At 34.4% G+C, this 11762-nt stretch overlaps 3 protein-coding genes across 5 annotated transcripts; 1 reads left to right on the top strand and 2 right to left on the bottom strand.

The window, feature by feature from the left end:
• Nucleotides 1-189: 189 nt before the first annotated feature.
• LOC107428140 (dihydropyrimidinase) lies at nt 190-5219 on the top strand. Of its 3 annotated transcripts, none has more exons than XM_016038610.4 (13): nt 190-350; nt 504-674; nt 1633-1684; nt 1940-2209; nt 2315-2526; nt 2862-2982; nt 3152-3239; nt 3329-3407; nt 3688-3775; nt 3922-3962; nt 4057-4109; nt 4274-4430; nt 4826-5219. In XM_016038610.4, the coding sequence occupies exons 1-13, from the start codon at nt 264-266 to the stop codon at nt 5018-5020; spliced, it is 1614 nt and encodes a 537-aa protein (XP_015894096.2). In that variant the 5' UTR covers nt 190-263; the 3' UTR covers nt 5021-5219. The 3 variants fall into 3 exon arrangements, with proteins under 3 accessions (XP_015894096.2, XP_015894095.2, XP_048318507.2); XM_016038609.4 differs by having other exon boundaries at nt 1630-1684; XM_048462550.2 differs by lacking the exon at nt 190-350 and adding an exon at nt 1269-1527 and having other exon boundaries at nt 555-674.
• A 92-nt stretch (nt 5220-5311) lies between these two features.
• On the bottom strand, nt 5312-6546 carry LOC107428141 (uncharacterized). The gene is made up of 3 exons (XM_016038611.4): nt 6028-6546; nt 5626-5847; nt 5312-5517 (listed from the first exon to the last, which is right to left on the bottom strand). Exons 1-3 carry the CDS (start codon nt 6043-6045, stop codon nt 5470-5472), a joined length of 288 nt encoding a protein of 95 aa, XP_015894097.1. The 5' UTR covers nt 6046-6546; the 3' UTR covers nt 5312-5469.
• A 997-nt stretch (nt 6547-7543) lies between these two features.
• On the bottom strand, nt 7544-11739 carry LOC125418753 (eukaryotic initiation factor 4A-3). The gene is made up of 8 exons (XM_016038624.4): nt 11257-11739; nt 10434-10674; nt 10220-10300; nt 9926-10033; nt 9705-9824; nt 8946-9113; nt 8620-8706; nt 7544-7956 (listed from the first exon to the last, which is right to left on the bottom strand). Exons 1-8 carry the CDS (start codon nt 11577-11579, stop codon nt 7843-7845), a joined length of 1242 nt encoding a protein of 413 aa, XP_015894110.2. The 5' UTR covers nt 11580-11739; the 3' UTR covers nt 7544-7842.
• Nucleotides 11740-11762: the final 23 nt, after the last annotated feature.

Below are 11762 nucleotides of genomic sequence, written 5' to 3'. Positions count from 1 at the left end.
GTGAGAAATCCGAAGCTAGTTCATGCAACGGCAATCATGTGAGGTCGTTAGCATTTAATCTTTACTACAACCTGCATTTTCTAACTATAAATCAGATGGATTCCACAAATCAGCCTAATCGAACGGTCCAAACAGAATAAAATGCCTATTATACAGAATCCAAGAGCAATACACATTAAAGAAAGCGTCAAGGATTTGAAATTTAGATATAAAAGGCACATACGGTGCTCAAGCCAGTAGAAAATTCAACTTCCATTTTAGCAATGGATTCAATCTCCAAACTCCATTTCTTCAATCTTCCACTGCTGCTACTTCTTTTCTCCTTTCCTTCACTCTCAGAGCCTAGCCAGGTACACTTTTCTGTTTGGTTCCCGGGAAAAAAAAATATATATATTGAAAAGGAAAAGTTTGTTTTAAAAAAATTGATTTTTCTTTTTTTTTTTTTTTTGGTTGATTAATCTATTCATTTGCTCCCTTATTTTTTTTTATTATTTTGGTTTCAGTTCTGTGATGCTGGAATCGGATACGATGAATCGGCTTGTGGTATTCCGACGACGTCGTCGTCGTCGAAGATATTGATAAAGGGAGGGACTGTAGTGAACGCTCACCACCAAGAGGTCGCTGATGTTTACGTGGAGAACGGATTTATCGTCGCTGTGAAGCCTCATATCCACGTATTAATACCATTCTCTAATTTTTGAGTTTTATTTTGGATATTCAATGAAGGAATTTGAATTTCACTGTTAGTAAGTAGTGAGCTCACTAATTGTTGACTTCGCAAAACAAAATTTCAAACTTTCTTTTTTTTTTTTTTTTTTTTTTTGGTTCCTTTTTTTTTTCTTTTTTTTTTTTGTTGGTATTAAATTAGTTGTAAGTTGGATCCGTGAATTGTATTTTGTTATATTACTTCACAATTTTTTTATTTTTTATTTTCCTTATCTAGCCCCATATATCTTTCAATTTCTGTTAATTTGTTTTCCTCAATCCCTTTTTTTTTTTTTTTTCCCCTTATTTAAAAGTTCAGTTTTTGAAGTTTCTGTGAGTTAATTTTCTAGAATTTGTAATGTTTGATCATTATTGTTATTAAGCCAATCCGGTATGCTTTAGTTCAAACCGCATGGTGGTTGACTCGGGATGGGTAAGAAGCATAAGCTGTTATGCAAATAGTTGAATGATACGTTGTAAGGCAACATGCCATCTAATCCTTTAAGATTGCAAATAGGCATTCTAATACCAAACTGAAAATTAGCTTTGCTACAATTTTTCAGTATTGGACGTCGGTGGAGGAAAAGATCTTGTGTGTTCTGATGAGTATCCTCGATTTTTTGTCTTGGGAGCTTGTGGTGGATATAGGTTTTAATTGAATTTATAGCGTTGGTCTTCAGCACTTCAAGATTCCCACTGGGTTGTTTTGTAATTTTATAGGACTCAAAAGAGGGGAATTTCTTGTCAACTTCTAAAGTATTTGTGATTTTGCTTTTTTAAGTTGAGGTTGTTTCTAGCTGAAGTCTTGTACTGTGTACAAAGGTATCATTGAGCTGGCTCTGTTTGTTGATTTTACCTATATATGTTTACTTTTCATGTTTTTTTACGAGTTGATACTCATCCTATCTTTCTTAATGCAATTAGCAGGTTGGTGATGATGTCACTGTGCTTGATGCCACTGGAAAGTTTGTCATGCCTGGTTAGATTCTTGTACTAAGGGTCTAAAACTACGTGATAATCACTAAAGTAGCACTCATTTTCTGAACTAGGGGAGTTATAAGGCAACATGATATACGATTATTAAGTTGAACTTTCGTGGTAGATAAGTTCCTAGATACTTTATATATAAGCCTTATCATAAGGTTTACTTTTTTCTTTGTTTTATAACTAGTGATTGTATATATCTAATAAAAAATTGAACTTTTACTTAAATTGTTTTTTCATACATAAACAGGAGGAATTGATCCTCATACGCATCTAGCCTTTGAATTCATGGGTACAGAAACCATGGATGATTTTTTCACCGGTCAGGCTGCAGCATTAGCAGGTGGAACAACAATGCATATTGACTTTGTTATACCAGTTGATGGGAGTTTGACAGCAGGCTTTGAAGCTTATGAGAAAAAATCTAAGAAGGCTTGCATGGATTTTGGTTTCCATATGGCAATTACAAAATGGGATGAAGTCGTTTCAAAAGAAATGGAAATAATGGTTCAGGAGAAAGGTAAGCAATTCATATTTCTGGCTTGCACTGCTTGTGTATGGTCCTTGATACCCTTTCACATCAAGTTTATTGACATTTATTTGTAATATATTTGCTAATATATAGGGATAAACTCTTTCAAGTTTTTCATGGCTTACAAAGGGGCTCTTATGATTAATGATGACCTTCTGCTAGAAGGATTCAAGAAGTGCAAGTCTCTTGGTGCCTTAGCTATGGTCCATGCAGAAAATGGAGATGCTGTTTATGAAGGACAGAAAAGAATGATAGAACTTGGTATTACAGGTCCAGAGGGACATGCTCTTTCAAGGCCTGCAGTGGTAAATATTCAAATACATTCTCCTTTGCATATCATGTCTGACCTGCTGACATTGCTTTTTCTTTATTTTGTTTCTTGATTGTCATTCTTATATATCATTTAAAATACCTTTTTGGCTGGGCATGCTTACTAACATGCAGCCATCTAAACATTAATTCATCAATGATTATAGCCATGAACATATATTTATTGTATACTCATCTCAATGACAACTTTTGGTAGATCTCTTTTTTCTCTCTTGCTATTCTGTTACTCTTTTAATTATCTTATAGATTTTTCCAATTGTGCCTCTGACATTATTCTTCATTTTATGACTTGACCATGATGCTTATGTAGCTGGAAGGAGAGGCAACTGCACGAGCAATTCGATTGGCAAGTTTTATAAACACTCCACTTTATGTAGTTCATGTCATGAGCATCGATGCTATGGAGGAAATAGCTAAAGCTCGGATATCAGGTTCTCCATAAAATTTTTAAAATTGTGTGTCCTGTGGGAAATTTATTTGACAACAGCATTAATTTTTGTTTTTCTGTTTTCTCTCCGTGTGTATGGAATTTAATTATGAGCTTCCCTTATTCAGCTTGAAAAATTGACAAAGAGGATGTATTATTCTTACAAAGTGCAGGTCAGAAGGTTATTGGAGAGCCTGTAGTATCTGGTTTAGTCCTTAATGATTCTTGGCTTTGGGATTCTGACTTTCTTACTGCAGCAAGGTAATAAAATAGACCTCTTTATTGTTTATTATTATTACTTTTGACAATCACCATGGCTATGTCAACCATATTGGTCTTTCCATTTTCAGGTTTGTAATGAGTCCACCAATTAGGGCAGCAGGACATGACAAGGCTCTTCAGGCTGCACTTTCAACGGGTGTTCTGCAGGTTTCTCTCTCATTAGTAGAAAAAGTTTTTCCAACTAGATATTAGAAAAACCATCATGTATTGTGGACTTAAGCTTCTGTGATGATTTATTAGAGTTTGGAAAGGCTTCCAATTAAAGTGTAGGAATTTTGTTAATTGCAATATGAATTTTCACCATTCATAAAGCTCTTACATAATAGAGGGTTGTAGAATGATGATAGGTCATCTCTACATGCACTTATATATTAGTTAGCTTCTTGTAGAAATATTTTATTTTCTATTTAAATCTTGCTATTTGCAGCTTGTAGGAACCGATCATTGTGCTTTCAATTCTAAACAGAAAGCTCTTGGAATTGATGATTTCCGGAAAATTCCAAATGGTGTTAATGGTAATAAAAATATTTTATTATTATTATTTTTTTCATGAAAAAATGGTCTTTGATATATTTAAACCCATTAAGGCCTAGGTGCTTTTTGTCGCCAAAGCTTGCTATCCTACTCACTAATTCTTCTGCACATGGTAATTTGCGAATAGGTATAGAGGAGAGGATGCATCTCGTATGGGATACAATGGTGGTAAGTTGCCATAACGTCTTGCTCATTGCTTCAAGTATTTTAAGCAGCCAAGAATCTCTGTTTTGTAATCACTTGAATTCTGCATATCCTTCAGGAGTCTGGCCAAATTTCTGTCACTGACTATGTTCGTATAACAAGCACTGACTGGTATTGATTCCTGTTGTTGCTTTGATTATAATAAGTTCTTTTAAGATCTTTATGAGTTTTGAGATAGCACTGAAACCTATGGGTTTCTTTTATTTATAAGACACAATGCCTATTAAGCTGCATGAAATATGTGAAAATGATTTCAACTTTCACAACATTTTCAGTGCTAGGATCTTCAATATATATCCGAGGAAGGGAGCTATTCTCGCTGGATCAGATGCAGATATAATTATACTCAATCCAAATTCAAGCTTTGAAATAAGTGCAAAGTCCCACCACTCTAGATCTGATACAAATGTCTTTGAGGGAAGGAGAGGGAAGGTAATCTTTGTTACCATTTTCTCAAGAAGTAAATCAATTGGCAGCTACCGTGGCATGAGGAAGAAAATTTTCCTCTGTCATGAAGAAGAAAAATTTCCTCTGTCATGAAGAATGTTCATATTATGCATTCTTCCCGCCGCATAGAGATCCATATCAATGCTCTTTGATTCCATAAATCATCCACGTACATGATTTCACAGCCTTGATATTACTATTTTCTACACCCATGTTTGATATTGTCCTCTCAAACGTGGTATTCCACTCCTTTTAATGTTTTCCATCGGAACTTTATTTAGTAATACTATTAGCACATCGAAATCTAATTACAATTATGAAACTTCTAGAATCTCTCGCCGTCGCTCTCTTGGTTTTGAAGTTCTTGTTATGGTTCTCAGGGAAAAGTTGAAGTGACCATTGCTGGTGGAAGAATTGTTTGGCAAAACGATGAACTGAAGGTTGTTCCTGGTTCTGGCAAGTACATAAAGCTGCCTCCTTACAATTATCTTTTCAGTGGAATTGACAAGGCAGAAGCTAATTACCTAGCTTCTCTCAAAGCACCGGTAAAGCGTACTATTATATCCAAAGCGTAGACTACTGCACTGCAGGTACCATATGCTTAGTCTTTTCTTCTATTAGATTGGAAGAGAAAAATATAGGCGACGGTTATGTTTATAGACCGAACACATTGTAAATAATCGAAACAGTTACCTGGAATGTACTGGAAATAATCATAATAGTTAAAGGTTTGAATAATGGGGTTATATAGCCTCTTTATGCCCTTGTAGAATATATAGCAATTTGTCTAAATATCATTTCAATATATTCTTAGGGTACTGTTTATGCAATAAATACTTAACCTAAAGAAGTATGAACCCAACTCAAAAAGTACAATATAAACAACATGTATAATAGCACTCTAAAAAATTACAGTAGTTCGTTTGATACTTTTTTCATGAACAAATCTCATCTATAAATTTACAGGATAATAATAGATGACAGTGGTTTGGAACATGAGAAGTGGTTCAGATCCATTAGGAAATCAAGGCTTGATACAGCAATTAATGTAGGTCAGAATCTTCCTTTTCCTCTGAAAGGAAACAAATATGAAGGAAATTAGAACAAAGAATTATTGTCAAACATTTCATAAAATACATATATAATGCTGGGTACTAGTTTCAGGAAATTAAGGTCATACCACAACAGAATCATCTTGAGGTTGATGAAGATGATGATTTGGTATGTTGTCACGATAATGAGTAGCTATGAACTCCCTTTCATTTCCGAGGCTAGCACGTTTGACATCATTCTTTTGTTGTTTTCTATTGGCTCGAGCTTGAGAAAACACCATGGAATAATTGGCTCCTCCTCCCTTATGATCCCACCCTCCAAATTGTGGAACAGACATCCAGACATTTTTCTGTAATTTCCATAGGAAAATTGATCAAATGGAAGTCAATAACTCAAATATAAAAAAATAAAAAATAACACTCTGCAACCCAATAAACAAGAAAAAAAGAAAAGCGTGGGAAATTGTAGCGATCAGAAAATTGCACAAAATGAAGGAAAATTTTTGGTTTGTTTGATTTTCTGGGCTTACCTCCTTCCGGGTGTCCATGATAGTATTTGGAGAGGATAGAAAAGAAAGGGATTAGTATTGAAAAAAAAATTGCAATGCTAATTGTAATTTCAATTTGCCGAAAGAGATACATATATATCTAATTTAAGATAGTTTAAAAGTTGTTAGTCTTCAATGGCAACATCGTATCCAGCAACCATATTTGCCTCCTTTTTTTTTTTTTTTAACTAAATCAAATTATTTTTTGTTAGAAACTCATTTAGAAAATCGTATATTAGATAGAGAAGCCACAAAATATGCGGAACCAAGGGACGGCAGGAGTTCTGTTAGATAGCTAAGAAAGTAGTACAAAGAGTATCCAAATTTAGATCAACCAATCCAACTTGTTTTTAAAGCTAATTGCATGTTGATACCTCTACTTTTAGAATTTTATAATTTAGGTAACTTAATGATTCAACAATTTAAGTTATTGATTTTTTAATTTGTTATAATTTTATCATGTTTTACTTGTTGACTTATAGTATTTAATACTCGTCTTATATAATACAAGACAAATACTAATAGATGATCTTAAACTTTATAATAAAAAATCAAATAAGAATTAAATTGCAAAAATAGAAAAATTAAATGTCTAAATTGTTGAATTCAAAAGTTGAAAGCATAATTTACAAAATTTTGATGGTTAAATGTACCAAGAGCAATTAACACTTGTTTTTAACATGCATGGTAAACTACATGACGTTTTCAGTTATCATTTGACATGTCTATATATAAATATATAACTGTTTTCATATATTTAACCATATTTATATGGTTTTATTAGACTTTCAATACGTGAAAATAATTTAAAAGTTACAGCATTCTTACACCTAACCGTAAAGAAATTTCTAAACCGACCATTATGTCGACCTTCTTAAGAAAATTGAAATGCCCAGCCAAAACAGAAAAGGAAAATTGAAATTTTAACACACTTTTGAGTCAATGGTTGACTCTTGTTGGATTAGAATTTTGGAGATATCCCTAGAGCGTACAGTTAAGCGTGAAGTAAACTTCTTTTTTTTTTTTTTTTTTTAATGGCAAAAAAAGAAAGAAAGAAACTTGTTACGTTTCCCTTAAAAAAAAATAAAAATAAAAAATGAAAATAGCATGTAAGAAAATAATGCACCAACAATCTGGCTAACGAACCAATTAAACATTTTCACATCATTTTTAACCTACTTGGTAAAAACAATTTCATATTTTAGCATTATATACATACAAAACCATTTTTATCCTTCAAAATTTTCTTCCCTTTTCCCTCTTTTTTCTTTTTTGGGTAAGGATTTCTAATCACCATGTAAACACCTCTCAACGAAAAATATAAAATAACTTGTGTCCGATCCTGCAATCATTGGTTTATAAACTGCGAATAATTTGCAACAAACTTAGTCCATGGAGACAAATTGCACGCAAGCAATTTCGTTCTCATCTCAAACATTCCTACTCCACAAGTAAAATTCATTGCAATACAGAAACAAAATCAACAGAAAGATGAAAGTACCACAAAATTTTCCTTTTCATCCCAAATTCTTTAATTACTTGAACATCAGATAAAATACATAATCCATTAAGAAAAATAAATTAACAAAGAAACTACTCTCTAACAGGTTAATCGTTAAAATTTGTGCAGAAGCCACAGATTGAACTCCCCCAAAATAGCATTTATAATCCATGGCAAAGTGAACGATAAAAGAAGACAAAAATAAAACTGCACAGATTCGTCAATCACAGTAACAGCAAAGATACCACAATCACTTCCATCCACTCCACACGCACACACAAATGGCCAACACGTGTTTATATGAGATCAGCAACATTCATTGGCATTTCATCAATCTGGGTACTGTAGTACTGCTCAATGTCCCTTAAAATCTTGATGTCGTCACTTTTAACAAAGTTTATTGCAACACCCTGCAAACAATAAATGTTTTATCTCATTAAAGTTGCAGATAAGAAAACTACCGGCAATTATGTTTATTAGCATTGCAGAAGACAAAAATGAAAACAAGCTCCAACAGGAACACATAAAACAAACTAGGTGTATGCAAGTTAAGAGGAGAGAGAGAGAGGGGGAAAAAAAAAAGAAAAAAGAAAAAAGAAAACACCAACAACACACACACGCTAAAGGACAAAAGATAGTTCATTTGCTACATCCTAGAAGCCCATCCCCCATTAGCCAACGCATCAGTGTGTGTCAACACAATGACAGTTAATTTCCTATCCTGAAGATAACTCCATCAATAAGAAATGACCATCAAGAATCTAAATAGTAGAAATTCTCATAAAACAGATGAATGAGGGATATCCATTTATATTTCTACTCTTCTTCAGCATCATTCACAACATGAAGGATGAAGTTTGGTAGATAACATGGCAAAATGCCAAAGTAGATAGCACCCAATCACAATTATGAAATATTAAACTCTACTGCATGTTAAGTGTATAAGAACGTCTCAACTCAGTAGAGACTGAACCGACAAAGTGTATTGACTCAACTATTGAAATAGAAAAAATCATGATTATGAAAGACAATTATCTGAACTTATTTACTAATAACAAAAGCAAAACAATTACCTTGCGACCAAATCGACCAGATCGACCAATCCGATGAATGTACAGTTCTCGATTGTTTGGAAGGTCATAATTGATAACCAAGGATACCTAAATAAGAGAAAATTGAATTCAAAATTATTAACATTTAACAGAATTACTAGCAAGAGAATATTTCTAGTATTAGTATCGCAAGACAAATTATTCAACCATTATATACACCTGTATGTAAGCACAAACTAGTACCAATTGATAAAATGATAACCACAAATAATATCAATCACAATAAACTTTGTGTGACATCAAAACTAACATAAATTCCAAAAGACCAAAACAGCCATACAACTTGCCTGTTGAACATCGAGGCCTCGGGCCCAAACATCCGTTGTAATGAGAACACGGGTTGTACCATCCCGGAACTCTCCCATAATTGCATCTCGTTCCTTTTGAGGCATGTCTCCATGCATGGATGAGACTGTAAAGTTGTTACTGCGCATCTTTTCAGTGAGCCAATCAACCTGTTCCATTGGAATAAAAATGTCAACATGCAGAGACCAGTAATCAAGAGTTAACACAATAAGAAAGCTACAGAAGCACAATTGAGGAAAGTGTCGATGTAAATTTCTCATCCTTATATTTCATTTCACAACTAACAGTATGTTACTAAAGGTTGTTAATAGACAATGACTTCCACCAGAAATAGAATAATATATAACAAGCATTGACTGGCCTATATAAATGGTATTCTTTACCATAATTTCCATTCTATAACAAAAATTCAATCCAAAGTAACTTTAATCCCCCAAAACAGATATATTTAAGAGAAAGAGGATGTAAAATTCCCCATCAGAACAAGAACAAAACTAGGTTAAACAAACATTCTTCCAACTCAAATGCACAGTAAAGACATGCATCACTTTAAGCTCCTTACATGTTGATGCCCAAGAAGAAGCCAAAATCCTAGATTGTATGATATGAAGATATAAAATACATTCCAAAAAATACAAAAAAAAATTAAGAATGTCTAGAGGTCAGGTAATATACTATCTTTTCAATATCCACACAATCCAAAACTCATCAAACATGGAGCTTAAAGATCATGAATTTACCTTCCGCTTTGTGTTACAGAAGATAACAGCTTGTGTAATTGTAAGGGTATCATAAAGATCACATAGAGTATCAAATTTCCACTCCTCTCTTTCAACTGCAACAAAAAATTGCTTGATACCCTGTGGTTGGAGGACAAATGACAAAAAAGAAAACAGTTAAATCAAACTTAACCCAAATTACAAAATTAGAATCAAAGACAGCAGATAGAAAATGCCTTTACCTCCAATGTCAACTCATCACGTTTAACAAGAATTTTCACAGGATCTGTCATAAACTTGCTTGTCATCTCCAGGATTTCGTGAGGAAGGGTAGCAGAAATCAAGCAAACCTACAACACCAACAACTCAGTTTAGACACATGCTAGGTCTTGTCGCATTGCAACATCTATCATGAATATAGCATACTTTATGCCTGAATATGTAGCATAAGTGAAGATCATGCTCATGAACATGAAACCGATACTTCTTGTTAAATGAGGATAACTGAACAACAAGAAAGAGAAAGAGGAGTGAACCTGAAGCTCTGGAGGTAGATATCTGTACACATCATAAATCTGATCCTTAAACCCTCTACTCAACATCTCATCAGATTCATCCTGACAACATTATGAAAACAATGATACATGTCAAAAAAAGGAGAATTAGAAGGAAAAAAAATACAAACTAAAGCAGCAGAGACAAAAGGATAATAATAATAATAATAATAATTTAAAAAAAAAAAAGACTTACAAGAACTAATAATTTAATGGCTCTGGTACGTAGGGTTCGCCTCTTGATCATATCGCAGACCCTACCAGGAGTTCCAGATACCACATGGACTCCATATTCTAGTTGCCTGATATCCTCACCAACACTTTTACCACCAATGCAAGCATGAGCTTGTATATTTATGTAACTACCAATGGCCAATATCACTTTCTCAGTCTGAGCGGCCAATTCCCTCGTTGGTGACAAAATCAATGCCTGGACCCTGACAATGAAAATAATCGAATGAATACAATACAATGCCATATCTGGCCACATATCAGACAAGTTGCTTTACCCATCACAATGCGATTTTCAACTAACTGCCAGAATAGTTTATTTTTCCATGAAAGATTATAAACACTTCAAAGCAGATAACACAAGGCATACCAAACACATGAAATAGCATAACGAGACAAGGCGGACCACAAGCATTATGAATTCTAGGGAGACAAACAAAGGCACACAAAAGAAAGGCATCTTTAAATGCTCCAGTTACTCTATTACCATAGGAAAAATGAAACCCGACTTTCCGAATTTTCGTCCCTCTTCTAATTTTTTCCTTATTATCCCACAAAATGAAAAAATTAAAAGAAAAAAATTCCCGTCTGTATTTAAAACCCTAAATTGACATTTTCCCCTCGAAGACATAATACTTTCCCGCGAAACAAACAGGTAAACCCCAAAACAAAAACAAATTTCAAGTACGCCCAAACCAAAACCCAAGCTAAATCACCAAAATTTATAGAGGGGTTTGAAAGACTCGGGGTTTTCACAAGCATAAATTAGGGAATTGGGAAGAGCTTACTCTCTAGTGGATGTATCGACGAGCTGACAAACAGTAAGAGCAATCATGGAGGTCTTTCCGGTACCAGATTGAGCCTGGGCTATGACATCACGTCCCTCAATGATAGGCCTAACGGCTCGCTGTTGAATAGCTGAGGGCTTCTCGAACCCATAGCCATAGATTCCTCGAAGCAGATCGTCCTTGATCCCCATCTGATCAAAGCTCAGAATCGGCTCAACTCCTTCCGTCGTCTCAAACTCAAACTTATCGTCTTGAGCCGCTATGCCACCGCCCCTTCTGGTACGGTTCGGCGGCACCACGCTCCTTGGGGCGGCTGCTGCCATCGCCAAATTCACGCTGGTCTTCGCTCGGCTTCGGCTTTGGCTTTGGCCTTTTTTCCTTCTCCGTCTCCAAGTTTCGCGTTTTTAGGGTTTTTAGGGCAAAAACGCACTACGATAGCGAGGGAGATATTATTCTAATAAAGAATTGAATATTTTGTGCGAAAGTTTTTACTTTATATTTATAGC

The sequence above is a fragment of the Ziziphus jujuba genome, chromosome 12, assembly GCF_031755915.1.
Source record: "Ziziphus jujuba cultivar Dongzao chromosome 12, ASM3175591v1".
Taxonomy (NCBI): Eukaryota; Viridiplantae; Streptophyta; class Magnoliopsida; order Rosales; family Rhamnaceae; genus Ziziphus; species Ziziphus jujuba.
This window is presented reverse-complemented; position numbering and strand designations above follow the sequence as displayed.

What these genes read in the sequence shown, in the direction of transcription:
- LOC125418753 (XM_016038624.4), bottom strand. Translation starts at nt 11,579, where the DNA reads ATGGCAGCAGCCGCCCCAAGGAGCGTGGTGCCGCCGAACCGTACCAGA. An exon ending in GTCGATACATCCACTAGAGA is followed by an intron (nt 10,675 to 11,256) that starts GTAAGCTCTTCC and finishes TTTCATTGTCAG; the next exon opens with GGTCCAGGCATTGATTTTGT. An exon ending in ATCTACCTCCAGAGCTTCAG is followed by an intron (nt 10,034 to 10,219) that starts GTTCACTCCTCT and finishes TTGGTGTTGTAG; the next exon opens with GTTTGCTTGATTTCTGCTAC.
- LOC107428140 (XM_016038609.4), top strand. Translation starts at nt 264, where the DNA reads ATGGATTCAATCTCCAAACTCCATTTCTTCAATCTTCCACTGCTGCTA. An exon ending in AATTCCAAATGGTGTTAATG is followed by an intron (nt 3,776 to 3,921) that starts GTAATAAAAATA and finishes ATTTGCGAATAG; the next exon opens with GTATAGAGGAGAGGATGCAT. An exon ending in CGTATAACAAGCACTGACTG is followed by an intron (nt 4,110 to 4,273) that starts GTATTGATTCCT and finishes CAACATTTTCAG; the next exon opens with TGCTAGGATCTTCAATATAT.
- LOC107428141 (XM_016038611.4), bottom strand. An exon ending in CTCAAGATGATTCTGTTGTG is followed by an intron (nt 5,518 to 5,625) that starts GTATGACCTTAA and finishes GTTTCCTTTCAG; the next exon opens with AGGAAAAGGAAGATTCTGAC.